The sequence below is a fragment of the Mus musculus genome, chromosome 11 (genome assembly GCF_000001635.26).
Source record: "Mus musculus strain C57BL/6J chromosome 11, GRCm38.p6 C57BL/6J".
Taxonomy (NCBI): domain Eukaryota; kingdom Metazoa; phylum Chordata; class Mammalia; order Rodentia; family Muridae; genus Mus; species Mus musculus.
The window spans coordinates 60,019,955-60,032,514 of NC_000077.6; the positions used below are offsets into that span (position 1 = coordinate 60,019,955).

Consider the following 12,560-nt stretch of genomic DNA (forward strand, 5'->3'; position numbering starts at 1 on the left):
GTGTGGCCCCACCCAGGCTCTGAGGGGCTTTGGCTGTGGGACTGTGAAAGGCAGCCTGTTTTGATTGAATGAGGCTTGCTCCGGAAACCCAGTAGAAAACTCTACAAGGGATGGAACAGTGAGCCACATTTACAGAGACAGGTGCCTGACACCACAAAGCCCCCAACTCCATAATTCTGTGACTATCAGTCACACAGATAAAACCCCAAGCTCCTGGCATTCTGGTATGCTCCTCCCCACAGCTACCTGACAACAGGAAGATAGCCCAGCCCACTATTAGAGGGGCTGCTTGGCCCCTCCTTGCTCTCTTTAGCTCTCACCTTTCTTACTCTCATCTCTAGCTCTCCTTCTCTCCGCGCCCCCCCCCCCCGCCCGCCTCCACATGGCCATGGCTGGCTATTCTCTTTCTTTCTACCTTCTCTCTTTCTCTCTGCCTTTCTACAATAAAGCTCTAAAACCATAGACTGTCTGCTCATCAAGGCCGGCCGACCTTGAACAATGGGATAGGCTTCCCCCTAAAGACCTGCATCTAACCTCCCACTGGAAAGCCTTCCTGCTTTTCAGCCACGGATTGGACCAAGGACTCGCGCCCTCATGGGAACCACCCAGCACCCCCTCTCTCCCTGCCCTTTCTTCCCTTTGGCCCGAGGGATGACAGAGCCACCCCTGGGGCCTCCACTTGGTTCTCAGCTCTTCCACAGTATCCAGCAGTGTCTGGGATGCCCGAGACTGAAAACCTGTTATCTCTGGCCTCCGTGAGGCCCAGAGACCTCGGACTGCCCCTTCACACAGCCAGACACCCACCTGTGGCCATGTGGAAAGTGTGTGGCAGTCCTCATGCGGCAGTCCTCCTGCGTCCACCCACCCAGAGCACCGGAACTCTGGCGGGACGCGGGTTTTCTCCCACTCCCTTTATTCCCCCAGCGCCCACTGCCCTACAATTGGTGACAGGTGCATGGGGGTCTTTTCCTGAGGTCAGGGCCTAGCAACTCAGGGTATCTGGCTGGAGCCAGGCCATGCTGACACTCCAGGCTATGTCTCTAGCCTTCCTCAACTCCTCACATCACATCTCAGGGTGTGTGCCGCCCTGAAGCCGTGGGTCTAAAAAGGGCAAGTAGAGGAAGGCAGGAGCAGGTAGGTCCAGTTCTGTACTCACCACTGTGTGGCTCAGGCCATCAAAGAACTCCTCTGACCCTCAGGGGTTACTTCTGTGAAGTCTGGGGTGGAAGGGCAGTGTGGTGGTCAGTCTTGGTTGTCAAACCGACTGCATCTGGTATCAACTAGAACACAAGCTGCTGGGCACGCATGTGAGGGAGTTTCCTGATCGGGTTACTGAAGCAAGAAGACACACCCTATATGTGAGCAATCCCTTCTGGTGGCAGCCCAGGTAACAGGACATGGAAGAAGGAAGCTGGCTTTATGCCTACTTGCCTTCATTCTCACTGGCAAGCTCATCTACCCTGCTGCTCTGGCATTCCTTCACTAATATTAGAACTAACTTCTGGGAGGATTCCAACACAGACCTAAACCCAGCATCTCCCTAAGAATTCTCCAGGCCTCCAAGCCCATAGCGGAACTGCTAAGACATCCAGGGGCTGGAGAGATGGCTCAGCGGTTAAGAGCACCCACTGCTCTTCCGAAGCTCCTGAGTTCAAGTCCCAGCAACCATATGGTGGCTCACAACCATCCATAATGATATCTGATGCCCTCTTCTGGGGTGTCTGAACACAGCTACAGTGTACTTACATATAATAAATAAATAAATCTTTAAAAAAAAGACATCCAGTCTCATGGGCTAAACTACCAGAATCTCAGCCTCTCTAGTCTAAGATAGCTATTGTTTTGATTATCTGAATCACATCCTATAACCTAATCTAACAAATGCCCTTTAATACACACACATTCATTCATTCATTCATTCATTCTATCAGTTTTGTTCCTTTAGACAACCTTGGGAATATGCCAGGGACACACAGGGGCCCATTAAGGTGATTGTAATTATCATGATAGCACTGTGGTTGTGGGACACTGGGGAAGCACTGATCCCATCCCCCATTTACCTGGTTAGGTTTTGTCAATACAGACAAAGAGTCACTTAAAGAGGGGAATCTCAACTGAGGAACTGCCTCCATCAGACTGCCTGCCCTATGGGATATCTGTGGGGCATTATCTTGACTAGTAATTGATGTAAAAAGGCCCCGCCCACTGTGGGCTGTGCTATCCCTAGGCTAGTGGTCCTGGACTGTACCAGAAAGTCTGATGAGCAGGCCAGTAAGTGGCATGGTTCCTCCATGGTTATTGCTTTCAGTTCCTACACTGAGCTCCTGCCATGGCTACCCTCGATGACTGTGTGTGACGTGTGAGCAAAATAAACCCTTTCCTCCCCAAGCTGCCTTTGGCCAGTGTTTATCACAGTAACAGAGAACCTAACTAGGATCCCCACCTGGGTGCTGCTTTACCCCACTGCCCTACAGGCTGAGACCCCTTGACCCTGCCCTTATTAAGGCTCTCAGGGCAGACACGTCTGGGATCAGAAAGCACCGCCTCCTCAGGTCAGGCCACCGCTCACCTCTCATCAACCTCCCTTGCTCTCAGCCCACGCCCGAACCACATCCCTAACAAGGATAAGATAGATGGATCTGCAGAGGGCAAACACCCGCCCCTGCTCCGTTGCCATATGTGGCAGAAGGGCTCCTTGTCCCCATGTCCTCCCTTCTAAGGAAAGGGAGCCCCAATGGGGGCCAATGGGTTTAATTTCTGCCCTGGACACCTTGGCTGAGTGTCTCAGAGAAACATGGGGCCCTACCTGAATCAAGGTCACATCCCTGTCTGCAGAAGTCAGGGACTCTACATACTCTGCCTGAAAGAACTGTTTCCTTCCTTGGAGCCTGCACCTTGCCTACCCCAGGGCTCACTGAGGTGGCCAGACACCCCTTTGGGAAAATGGCGGGAGAAGAATCCACTATATAACTCCACCTGCTACCCACACAGATGGCCTCTGGAGCCCTCCTAGGCAGGCAGGAAGGGCAGGCACAGGGAGGTGGACACAGCGCCCCCCATGATAGGGACTTGAGGTAAATACCTGGCCTATGTAGGTTGTTACTGGTGCCCTTGTGGAAAAGACAGGACTTACAGAGCCATAGCATGGCCTCTGGGCCTATTTACCCTAATAACTACACCTGCAGAAGGGTCCCCTCAATCCTTCTCACAAGGATGTGCCTCCATTGATACACTCCCCAAACATGCAGGGAAAGCCTAAAGTTTAGTGTGCATGGCAGCATGCAGGACCAGGGGACAGAGAGAAGGCCAGCAAGGCAGCCAGAGCCTCTCTAGCTAGGAACCAGCACAGCTCATGGGCTGAGCAGTGACCTACAGTCCACAAAGGCCCAGGTTAGAGCCCCAGCACTGCAAACAGCAACAAAAGCTTTCCAAGCAATCCAGCTGATGACTGTGAGTGTTGGAAATTACATATGATCATTCCCTGGGGGGCCCATTGCACCCACAGTTACGTGCAGCCAGGTAAGGTGGAAGAAGGAACTGACAATGTCACTGGCCCACTATGTCCAGGGCCAGGCCTCCCTTCCCACCTACTCTACTCCCTATACCACAGAGCAAGCCAAAACTACAAGCCCCACATCACAGAGCAAGCCACACTACAAGCCTCCACAACACAGACCAACTTGTCCCAACTGCCATACCTTGCCACCATGATGATCTGAACTGATAAGTTCCAGGTTCAGTGAGAGACCCTGTGGGATGACATCCAATGTCAAATTAAACCTCTGCCCGCACATGCACACTTACACACACACACACACACACACACACACACACACACACACACACACACACATAAAACAGAACTACCACATGATCCAGCAGACACACTAGTATTCATACAATCAAAGGCAGCAGCACAGACCTGCAGCTCGTGTTTATTTCTGCACTTCTCACATCAGCAATGATGAATGCATGGAAACCCGGTGTGATCAGAACACCCAGCAGACACACATGGAACTGTCACTCTACTCCATACATATCTCAGCTCTGCTGTGCCAAACAGAAGACCCAGGGGTGGACTGAGACAAAGAGACAACAGCCAGGCTGACTCTAGGCTTGCAAGGGCTAGGGATGTACCTCATGAATCCCCAAAAGAACCTTGTTGTAGGGTCCACTGGCTAGTTCCTTTTACAGATGGGGAAGAAAGATGAGAGAAGATGACCAGGGAAGCCAGTGTGTTCCCAGTAGAGTAGGAGAGATCACGCCTGGCCCCATCCCTCCCCCAAGCCACCACAGACTGACTCTGAGGAAGGAGGGTACCCTTGGACCAGCTATCCTTTTCAATCCTAGGCTTAGCCCTGGGCATCAGTGGATGGCTCCCACCCTTCTCTGGGCTTTCAGGATAACTCAGCCTGAGAGAAAGCAGATCCCACATTTACCATTAGCACTTCCCATGGCCAGGGCTCAGCTCCACAGTGGGCTTTAGGGAGACCTAGCGGAGGATGCTTAGCCATATTTTCTTAGACCTAACGGAGGATGCTTAGCCATATTTTCTTAGGGCCAGAATCAGGGATGTCTGGCTGAAGAAGACGAAGGGTAGTCAAGCAAGGATGTGTGGGAATCCTTTAGGAGGAGTGAACAGAACATGCAAAGGTCCAGGGGCACACTGAGAACTGTCTGTCCGTGGTGATAAGTCGAGCTCCTGAAAGAGTGCCCTCTCAAAGCCAAGTCTGGGTCATGAAACCTCAGACCCGTAGTTCTCAAGCTGCGGGTCACAACTCCTTTGGGTTGAATACCACATATTGGATATTTACACAGTGATTTATAACAGTAGCAAAATCACAGTGATGAAGCAGCAACGAAAATAAATTTTAAGGTTGGAGGTCACCACAACATGACGAACTGTATTAAAGGGTCGCAGCATTAGGAAGGTTAAGAACTTACTCTCAGACTGTGCTACAGCAGCCAGGATCAGGGCAGAGGCCAGGGGCATGGCTGACTGGAGGAACACCAGCGCATGTAAGCCCCTGTGTTCAATCCTCAGAGAAGGAACAGGGAGGGAGGGAGGGAGGGAGGGAGGGAGGGAAGGAGGGAGGGTGCTGTAGTAGATCAGCCTGGTCTGCCAGGGATACAGATGAAACAGTAAAATCCTAAGACCTCACTTCCTGTGAAGCACCAGACTAATCTTATACACCAAGATGGCCAATCCCAAAATAACCAGGGAGGGGAGACAGCCTGGGCCCCATCCAGCTCGCATATTCTAAGATAACTGAAACCAGCACCTAGACCCATGGCATAGAACAACCCTCCCTCAGCAGGTTTGCCCAGCCTTCCTTTTGTTCTTTGGCACAGACTGTGAGAGACACTGTTTGGGGCATTTCATCCCACGATGCTGGGATGCTGGGTTCTAAAGTAACCCCGGTGCTGGAGGGATGGGCTCAGTGAGGAGGCTAAGGCTACTTCCAGCTAACCACACATCCACTGCACTTGAGCCAACACTGACAGTGTGCAGCGGTGTCACTGTTAAAGATCACCTGCAGCCCAGTGTGAAGCTGGGCTGGCATTGGTTCTGGAGGGCCACAGCCATGAGTACAGCTGAGACAAAGGAAAGGAGACTTGGGCGTGCCGGGGTACATCAGGTGGCCATCAATCAAAAGGTGTTAGTGTGTGAGCCTGGTGACACAACCCAGGTCTCCTGTCGTGTGACACCTTCAACTGCCTTGAGCTATAGCAACTAGCCAGGCCAGCCTCTGCAGCACAAAACAAGAGAAGACACCTGACCCCCCAAGTGCCAGCTCCCGGCCTAGTGGGTGGGTCATGTCCCAGGTGCCAGATTTCTATGCCAGATGGAGCAAGAATCCCAAACTGCCCACTGACTGTCCCTACCCATCACACTCACATGCACACTCTCACTCACCGACTTGCCTCCGGGAAACAACTTGGGTGGCTGGCCGGGAGGCAGGATCATCCCTCAGGGAACCCAAACCCCTCTTACCCGCTAACTTCACATCCCCCTGCAAGGTTCCCTCATCCCTCAGTGCTCTTCCTCTTCTAAAAAGCCCACCTCAAGACAGACAGCCATTCTACAGACCAGACAGACGCCTTATCCTCAAGCCTGACCTGGTGCTTGTGCTCTCTCCTAAGTGCCTCTGGGAGCTGTGTGATGAGCACACCCCTGGCTATCCTGCTTCTCTTCTGGTATCCACGCTTACCCATCTAGCCAAGTGCTCACTCCAGGAAAGCACAGTACTATCCCAAGCCAACTCACCACAGGCCAGGCCTGGGTAAGAGGGAGGTTTCTGCAGCTAGACAGACCTCAGTGCACAAACCTCACCTGACCAATGGAGTCGGCAAGGCCAGAGCCAGACTGCAAACCTAGGCTGCCCCAGTGGATGCAGAGGGAAAGCTGCTCTGGCATCAGAGGATCCCTCACGGAGACGAGTGGCAGTTGGCAGGCTGGGAGCAGAAAACAGAAGGTGTGGTAACAGAAGAAAGAAGGGCACCAAAGGGCAAAGGAACCAGGGCTCTTGCTGGCCGCCACTGGAGCAACACACCCCTGCCACCCTGCTATCCACTCCCGTTCTAGGTAACTCCTTCCTGTCAGCTCCCCTCCCTCACTGTCACCTCCTCCCTCAATGGCATCTCCTCTTCCTTGTCAAACCCTCCACTCTTATCATCTCCTTGTCTTAGGGTTTCTATTCTTCGAGGAAACACCATGACCAAAAAGCAATTTGGAGGGAAAGGGTTTACTTGGCTGACCCTTCCACATCGCTGTTCACCCTTGAAGATCAGGACAGGTACTCAAGCGGGGCAGGACCCTGGAGGCAGGAGCTGATGCAGAGGCCATGAGGATGTTACTTATTGGCTTGCTTCCCCTGGCTTGCTCAGCTTGCTTTCTGTCAGCCCAGGGATGGCACCAGGCACAGTGGCTGGAGCCTTCCTCCAATCACTAATTAAGAAAATGCCAGCCGGGCGTGGTGGCGCACGCCTTTAATCCCAGCACTCGGGAGGCAGAGGCAGGCGGATTTCTGAGTTCGAGGCCAGCCTGGTCTACAGAGTGAGTTCCAGGACAGCCAGGGCTATACAGAGGAAACCCTGTCTCGAAACCCCGCCCCCCCCCAAAAAAAAAGAAAATGCCTTACAGCTGGATCTCATGGAGACAGTTCTTCAAAACCGAGGCCCCTTCCTCTTTGATGACTCTAGCTTGTGTCAAGTTCACACCAAACCCGCCAGTACACTCCTCCTCCCTGTTACCCCCTCCTACACTAGGTACGTCCTCTGCTCTCGGTGTCTCCTATGTCACTGTCACCTCTACTCTCTTAAACTCATCTCCTTCCTCACTATAGCATCTTCTTCCTCTCCTGCTGCCTCTTCCTCACTGTTACCTCTCCCTCACTGTCACCTCTCCCTCACTGTGTCTTCCTCTCCTTCACTGTCACCTCTCCCTCACTCTGTCTTCCTCTCCTCACTGTCACCTCTCCCCTGCCTTCCCTTCCTCTCCTGTCATTCTCACCTCCATAGCGCCACCTACTGTCCAGAAGCCCTAAACTCCTTCCAAGGCACCTGTGCCACCAGGCCCACAGTCCCAGGACTCAAACATGCTACATACAGCACAGCAAGTTGTTCCCAAGTTCTGTAAGGACAGTCACCTTTCTCAAACTAGCTCCCCAGACACGGTGACCATTGCCTAGTCCCTCCCTGGAGGCCTTCAGGACAGCGTCCCAATTAAAGTGGGCACCCTCCTGAGCCGAGTTGGTACCTTCAGCTGGTATCTGCCTGCAGCTAGGCTTAGTAGTTGTGGGGCCCAGGTTGCCTGTGGGTAGTTGGTACAACCAACCTTCCTCAGAAGAGCATGGTATGTCCCTCAACCTTTAGGGAAGAGCAGCTGCTTCTGACCTGAGGGGTGGCTTGGATCTACAGCAACAAGAGGACACAGAAGGGAACTTGTGAGGAGCTCTGCCCTCTTCACACCAGCTGTCCTGACAAGACTCCTGTCCTGCTGACTCCCAACACAGGGCCCTGAGATGGACTGGTTCAGGATGGACTCTGTGATCCATCCCAGTCTGCCCTGGTGTCCAAACAGACTGCCTCCATTGGCTGCTGGCTGCTGTCAGCCATCTGCTCCATCTGGCTAATGTAACAAAGCTTGTGTGACATTTCCTCAAATAAACAGTCTGAGCTCAAGGCCACTGCTGGGATCCGGGCCCTGGCCTTCCAGAGCTCTGACCAGGCGAAACATGGCCACTGGAGCTTCACAGAGCCATCTACCCCATCTCTCCCGGGATCTGTCATAGACCCTCAAGTGCTTTCCTTCCCAGGTTTGCCCGAGTGAGTGCGAGCTCATGTCAGATGCATGCAGAATGTGTCCACTGATGCTACGCAGAAGGCCAGTGATGAGCCAGCCCATGCTCAGGAAAACAGCAGCTCTTCCAGGGCACCAGACACAAGTGTGAGCACTGAGGAGGACCCTGGCTGATCCGCTCAGATGCAAGCCAAGCAGCAGCTGCTACCTAGGACACAGTGCATGGCAGGCTGGGGACAAGAAGGGAAAGCAAGTGCTTTGGAGCACTCTAAGATAACAGGACCAGTGCTCCTCGAAGCTGGGCCAAGGGGTGCAGGAGATACAGAGTAGGCATTCAGACCACTTGGGGCACCGCATTAGCCTCCAGAGACAGTGTTGCTGACCTCTGCTGGGCAGGAGCCAGGGCCCCATTCTGCTTCATGCTGCCATCTGGGCCTCTAAAGTGGGCTGGCCTCCCAGCTCACCCTGGCTGCCTCCCCACTCCTTTCATATGCCACTCAAAAAAAAAAAAAATCAGCTCAGTCCCCTACAACTTTCCCCCAGAAACCCAGCACTTTCTTATGCAAGTGTTGGGTTTCGGTCAAAAGCCACCATTTCAGGCAGGCCTTCCCTGACTACCCTTCCTGTCTTTCCTTCTTACCTGCTTTGTCCCTAAAATGTTGGTTTGTATGTTTACTCACTCACTGCTCTTCCCAGGATGCCACTGTGCCAGGGTCAGGCCCACCTGCTCTTACAGATACTGTCAATCTCTAAGTATCTGGACAATAATGGACAAATCTCTTTGATATGGTTTGAACATGATTTCAATGTGTCCACTAAAGCTGGCGGACATGCTGAAGGCTTGTTTCCCGGCATGATGGTGTTGGGAGGATTGGAACCCTTAAGAGGAGCAAGTGTGAGGAGATTAGATCAAGGCAGGTCTCCCTGGGAAGAGTGGCACTGGTCCTGGAGAACTGTTATTTCTCTTGAGGGTAGATTCTTATTTTATTTATATGAGTACACTGTAGCTGTCTTCAGATACTCCATAAGAGAACATTGGATTCTATTACAGATGGTTGTGAGCCACTATGTGGTTGCTGGGAATTGAACTCAGGACCTCTGGAAGAGCAGTCAGTGCTCTTAATCACTGAGCCATTTCCTCCAGCTGGAGGGTAGATTCTTTTTTTTTTTTAAGATATATCTATTTATTTATATGATTACACTGTAGCTGTCTTCAGACACACCAGAAGAGGGCATCAGATCTCATTACAGATGGTTGAGAGCCACCATGTGGTTGCTGGGATTTGAACTCAGGACCTTTGGAAGAGCATGCAGGGCTGTTAACCACTGAGCCATCTCTCCAGCCCATGAGGGTGGATTCTTACAGAGTAAAACTGCCCACACACGCTTGGCCTCTTGTGCACGTGGCTATTTTCCTTTCTGGTTCTCCATTATATCTTAAGTTATTTAGGGAGACAGGATTCTGGCACCACATTGCTGGGGTCTTCCAGGGATTATGAACTAAACATCCATCTCCCTTCTACACAGCTCTCCGCACCAGTTACTCTGTTCAACCTCCCTAATGATGTGACCTTTCAATACAGATCCCCATGTTGTGGCGACCCCAAACATAAGATTATTTTTGTTGCTACTTCATAACTGTAATTTTGCTACCGTTATGAATCATGATGTAAATATCTGATAATACAGCATATCTGATATGCAACCTTTGTGAAAGGGTCGTTTAACCCCCACCCCCACCCCCAAAGGTGCTGTGATAAGAACTGCTGTGTTAAAGCAACAGAAAGGTGCTAAAATCCCCCTCCAACCTGATTCCTCCAATGAGAATGGCAGCGCCTTGCCATGCCACCTTGCTGAGTTGCCAGGCAGGAAGCCTGAGCACAGTGAGCCATGCCCAGGACTGCAGCCAGAAGACCCTGTGCCACCCTTTGAGCGTACCCCTGCTCACTGTGCAGTTTCCTGTCCCCACCAAGCACAGAGCTAGGCTTCCGGCTCCTGTCCTCCTGCATCCAGATGCCACCTCATCTCCTCTGCGCTGTGGCTGGCCCAACCGTAACACGATGCCATTTTTCTCATTCCAAACCGAGCATGAAGAGCTCACTCGTTCTTCCACTAATGACTAGACGTCTTTCCAAGGAACAATGCTTTTCAAAACGAGGTAAACCAAAATCGTATGACCACAAAAAATAAAAAGGAACCGCTTATGATAAACGCACAGACACTCGGCTCTCGTCTATTTGGGCTGTTGGGGCTGTTCCTGTGGATGAAACGCAGCTTCAAAATTAAGTGGGCAGAAACATATTGCTTCAAGGGTCAGTGGGAGATGAACAAAGGGAACTCAGACAAAGTACTCCCAATGCCCACTGCACTTGGCCAGCGGCTCTCCCTGTGCTCAGGCCACACTCTGGCAAATGCTAATCAGCCTAGGCCTCCTGGAAGAGAGAACACAGGCTCCATCCAGCTATGTAGTCCAGCAGCTTCCTGCAGGAGAGCCCTGTGCACACCACATCTAACGGAGAGTGAGTTAGGAGTGAGGTGTCTCCTGGCCAGGCCAGAAGCTTCTTTAGTGCCCTGGACTAGCTTCCTCTGGCTCCTTTAAAGCATCAGAAACATTCTCACATGGCTTGAGATCAGTGTTTGTCCCCTAGAGTGTCCTGCAGCCTGGCAGGCTGGCTCCTAGGCGTAGGACAGGTTAAGGGCACAGAGCACCATGTGTCTAGCTTTGCCAGAAGAAGGCTGTCAGGAAACCAGGGCCAGCACTGGCACACTCTAGCAGTACACTCCAAGGCCGTGGTTTCTCAGGAGCAAGGAGGTCACAGTGGTCTTGTCTGTCCTCTGTACCCCTGCCAGGAGCCCCCTCCTCAGAAGGTCCAGTATGTTCAGAACTGTAGGGACAAAACATTCAGAAGGTGGTGGCTCTGTGCCAAGCATCCCTGCCCTCACCCACCAGGTGGAAAAAAGGCCTAAGCCATAAACTAGAGAAAAAGAATACAGTGTTCCGCCCTGGTACAGCTGGACTGACAGTAGTCTAGGATCAGTGTGCTGATGCCACCAAGCACAGCCTTCTACAGACTAGCTCCCGGGCAATCACAGGATACCCCAGGCTCTGCCTCAGTGAGCACTCAGGCCTCCATTTCCACTAGTCCTTGTGTCATAAGCTCCCAGACAGCTCAGGCCCCCTAGTGAGAAGGTCGGCAACAGGTGGGAGGCCTCCCCCATGCAATACCCTAGGTCACCTTGACACCGGTCCCTTGGCCTCCACGAAAGTGAGAGTCTCCCCTCGTTCAGTGTGCACTCACTGAGTGCCACCCTGAGAGGGAAGAAGGGAAGAGGATGGTGACAGGCATGGTGGGAAGGCACTAGCCCACTGTCCGTGTGTCTGGCTTATGGTAGCAGTGATCCCACCGCACCAGCCTCAGCAGCTAGCCATTGTGGTGTGAGCGCAATGGTACTCACCACATTCCAGAAGAGTGGGTTGAACACAATGGTGATCACAGCCGCCACAAAGCTGGGCTCTGTGGGGTCCATGTAACCCAGCAGCCAGCTCATAACGAAGAGATCAGCCTGCAAGGACAGAGCTGCCATCAGCGGGAGGCCTATCTAGCAACACCCAGAAGCTGCCAGGACCTGTGAGCCCCCAGGATGCAAAGACTCCTGGGAAGATAAGGGAAGCTTGGGATATCCAAGTCCAGACACAGTCACTGCACTTAAGTCTCATAAAACAGAAGATAAAAGGCTAAAAAACTAGTCAGCCGTGTCAACTGTCATGAGAGTGCTAGGCTAATGGTTGCGGAGGTGCTCATGGGCACTGTATGCAGAGATCTGTGGCTCTGAAGACAAGATCCCAAGAAAGGAGTGACATTAACCCTGGGTGTGATTGATTTCCTCTTGGATGAGGGTTCTCAAGAGACTCGAGGAAAACTCAGGTGGCCAAAATACACAGGAAGAGAAGGTTGGCCTCGGGAGACAGCAGGAAGAGCCAGTGACCACAGGTAATGGCCACTTCTTCCAGAGCCTCAGGGGGAACAGCATGACTGCAACTGTGCAAGGGAGTGATTCTACACACAGCATGAAGAGAGCAGACTACACCACTCCCTCCAGCTCACACTGGCAATAGCCGGAGGTCACACAGACAACCCAGGGCTACAAATACGGCTCAGTGGAAGAGCAGTTGCCTACTATGTACAAAACCTTAGATTCTATCCCCAATACCACCACCAAAACAAAACCACAAGATCAACCGAGGTGTATGGTATGG

General features: G+C 52.3%; 1 protein-coding gene and 1 long non-coding RNA gene across 7 annotated transcripts in view; both read right to left on the bottom strand.

The window, feature by feature from the left end:
• The window catches only part of Pemt (phosphatidylethanolamine N-methyltransferase), a 75,948-nt gene that overhangs the window by 49,341 nt on the left and 14,047 nt on the right, over positions 1 to 12,560 (bottom strand). For 5 of the 6 annotated variants that reach the window (NM_001290012.1, NM_001290011.1, NM_001290014.1 and 2 more), the window contains exon 2: positions 11,759 to 11,866. The exons of the other annotated variant lie outside the window; for it this stretch is intronic. In NM_001290012.1, the coding sequence (NP_001276941.1) occupies positions 11,759 to 11,851 (93 nt within the window). In that variant the 5' untranslated portion in view covers positions 11,852 to 11,866. The remainder of the gene's footprint in view (positions 1 to 11,758; positions 11,867 to 12,560) is intronic. 6 annotated transcript variants of the gene reach the window in all.
• Gm38498 lies at positions 815 to 7,000 on the bottom strand. The gene is made up of 3 exons (XR_879899.1): positions 6,335 to 7,000; positions 3,699 to 3,749; positions 815 to 1,332 (listed from the first exon to the last, which is right to left on the bottom strand). It is a non-coding gene; the product is annotated as a predicted gene, 38498 (long non-coding RNA).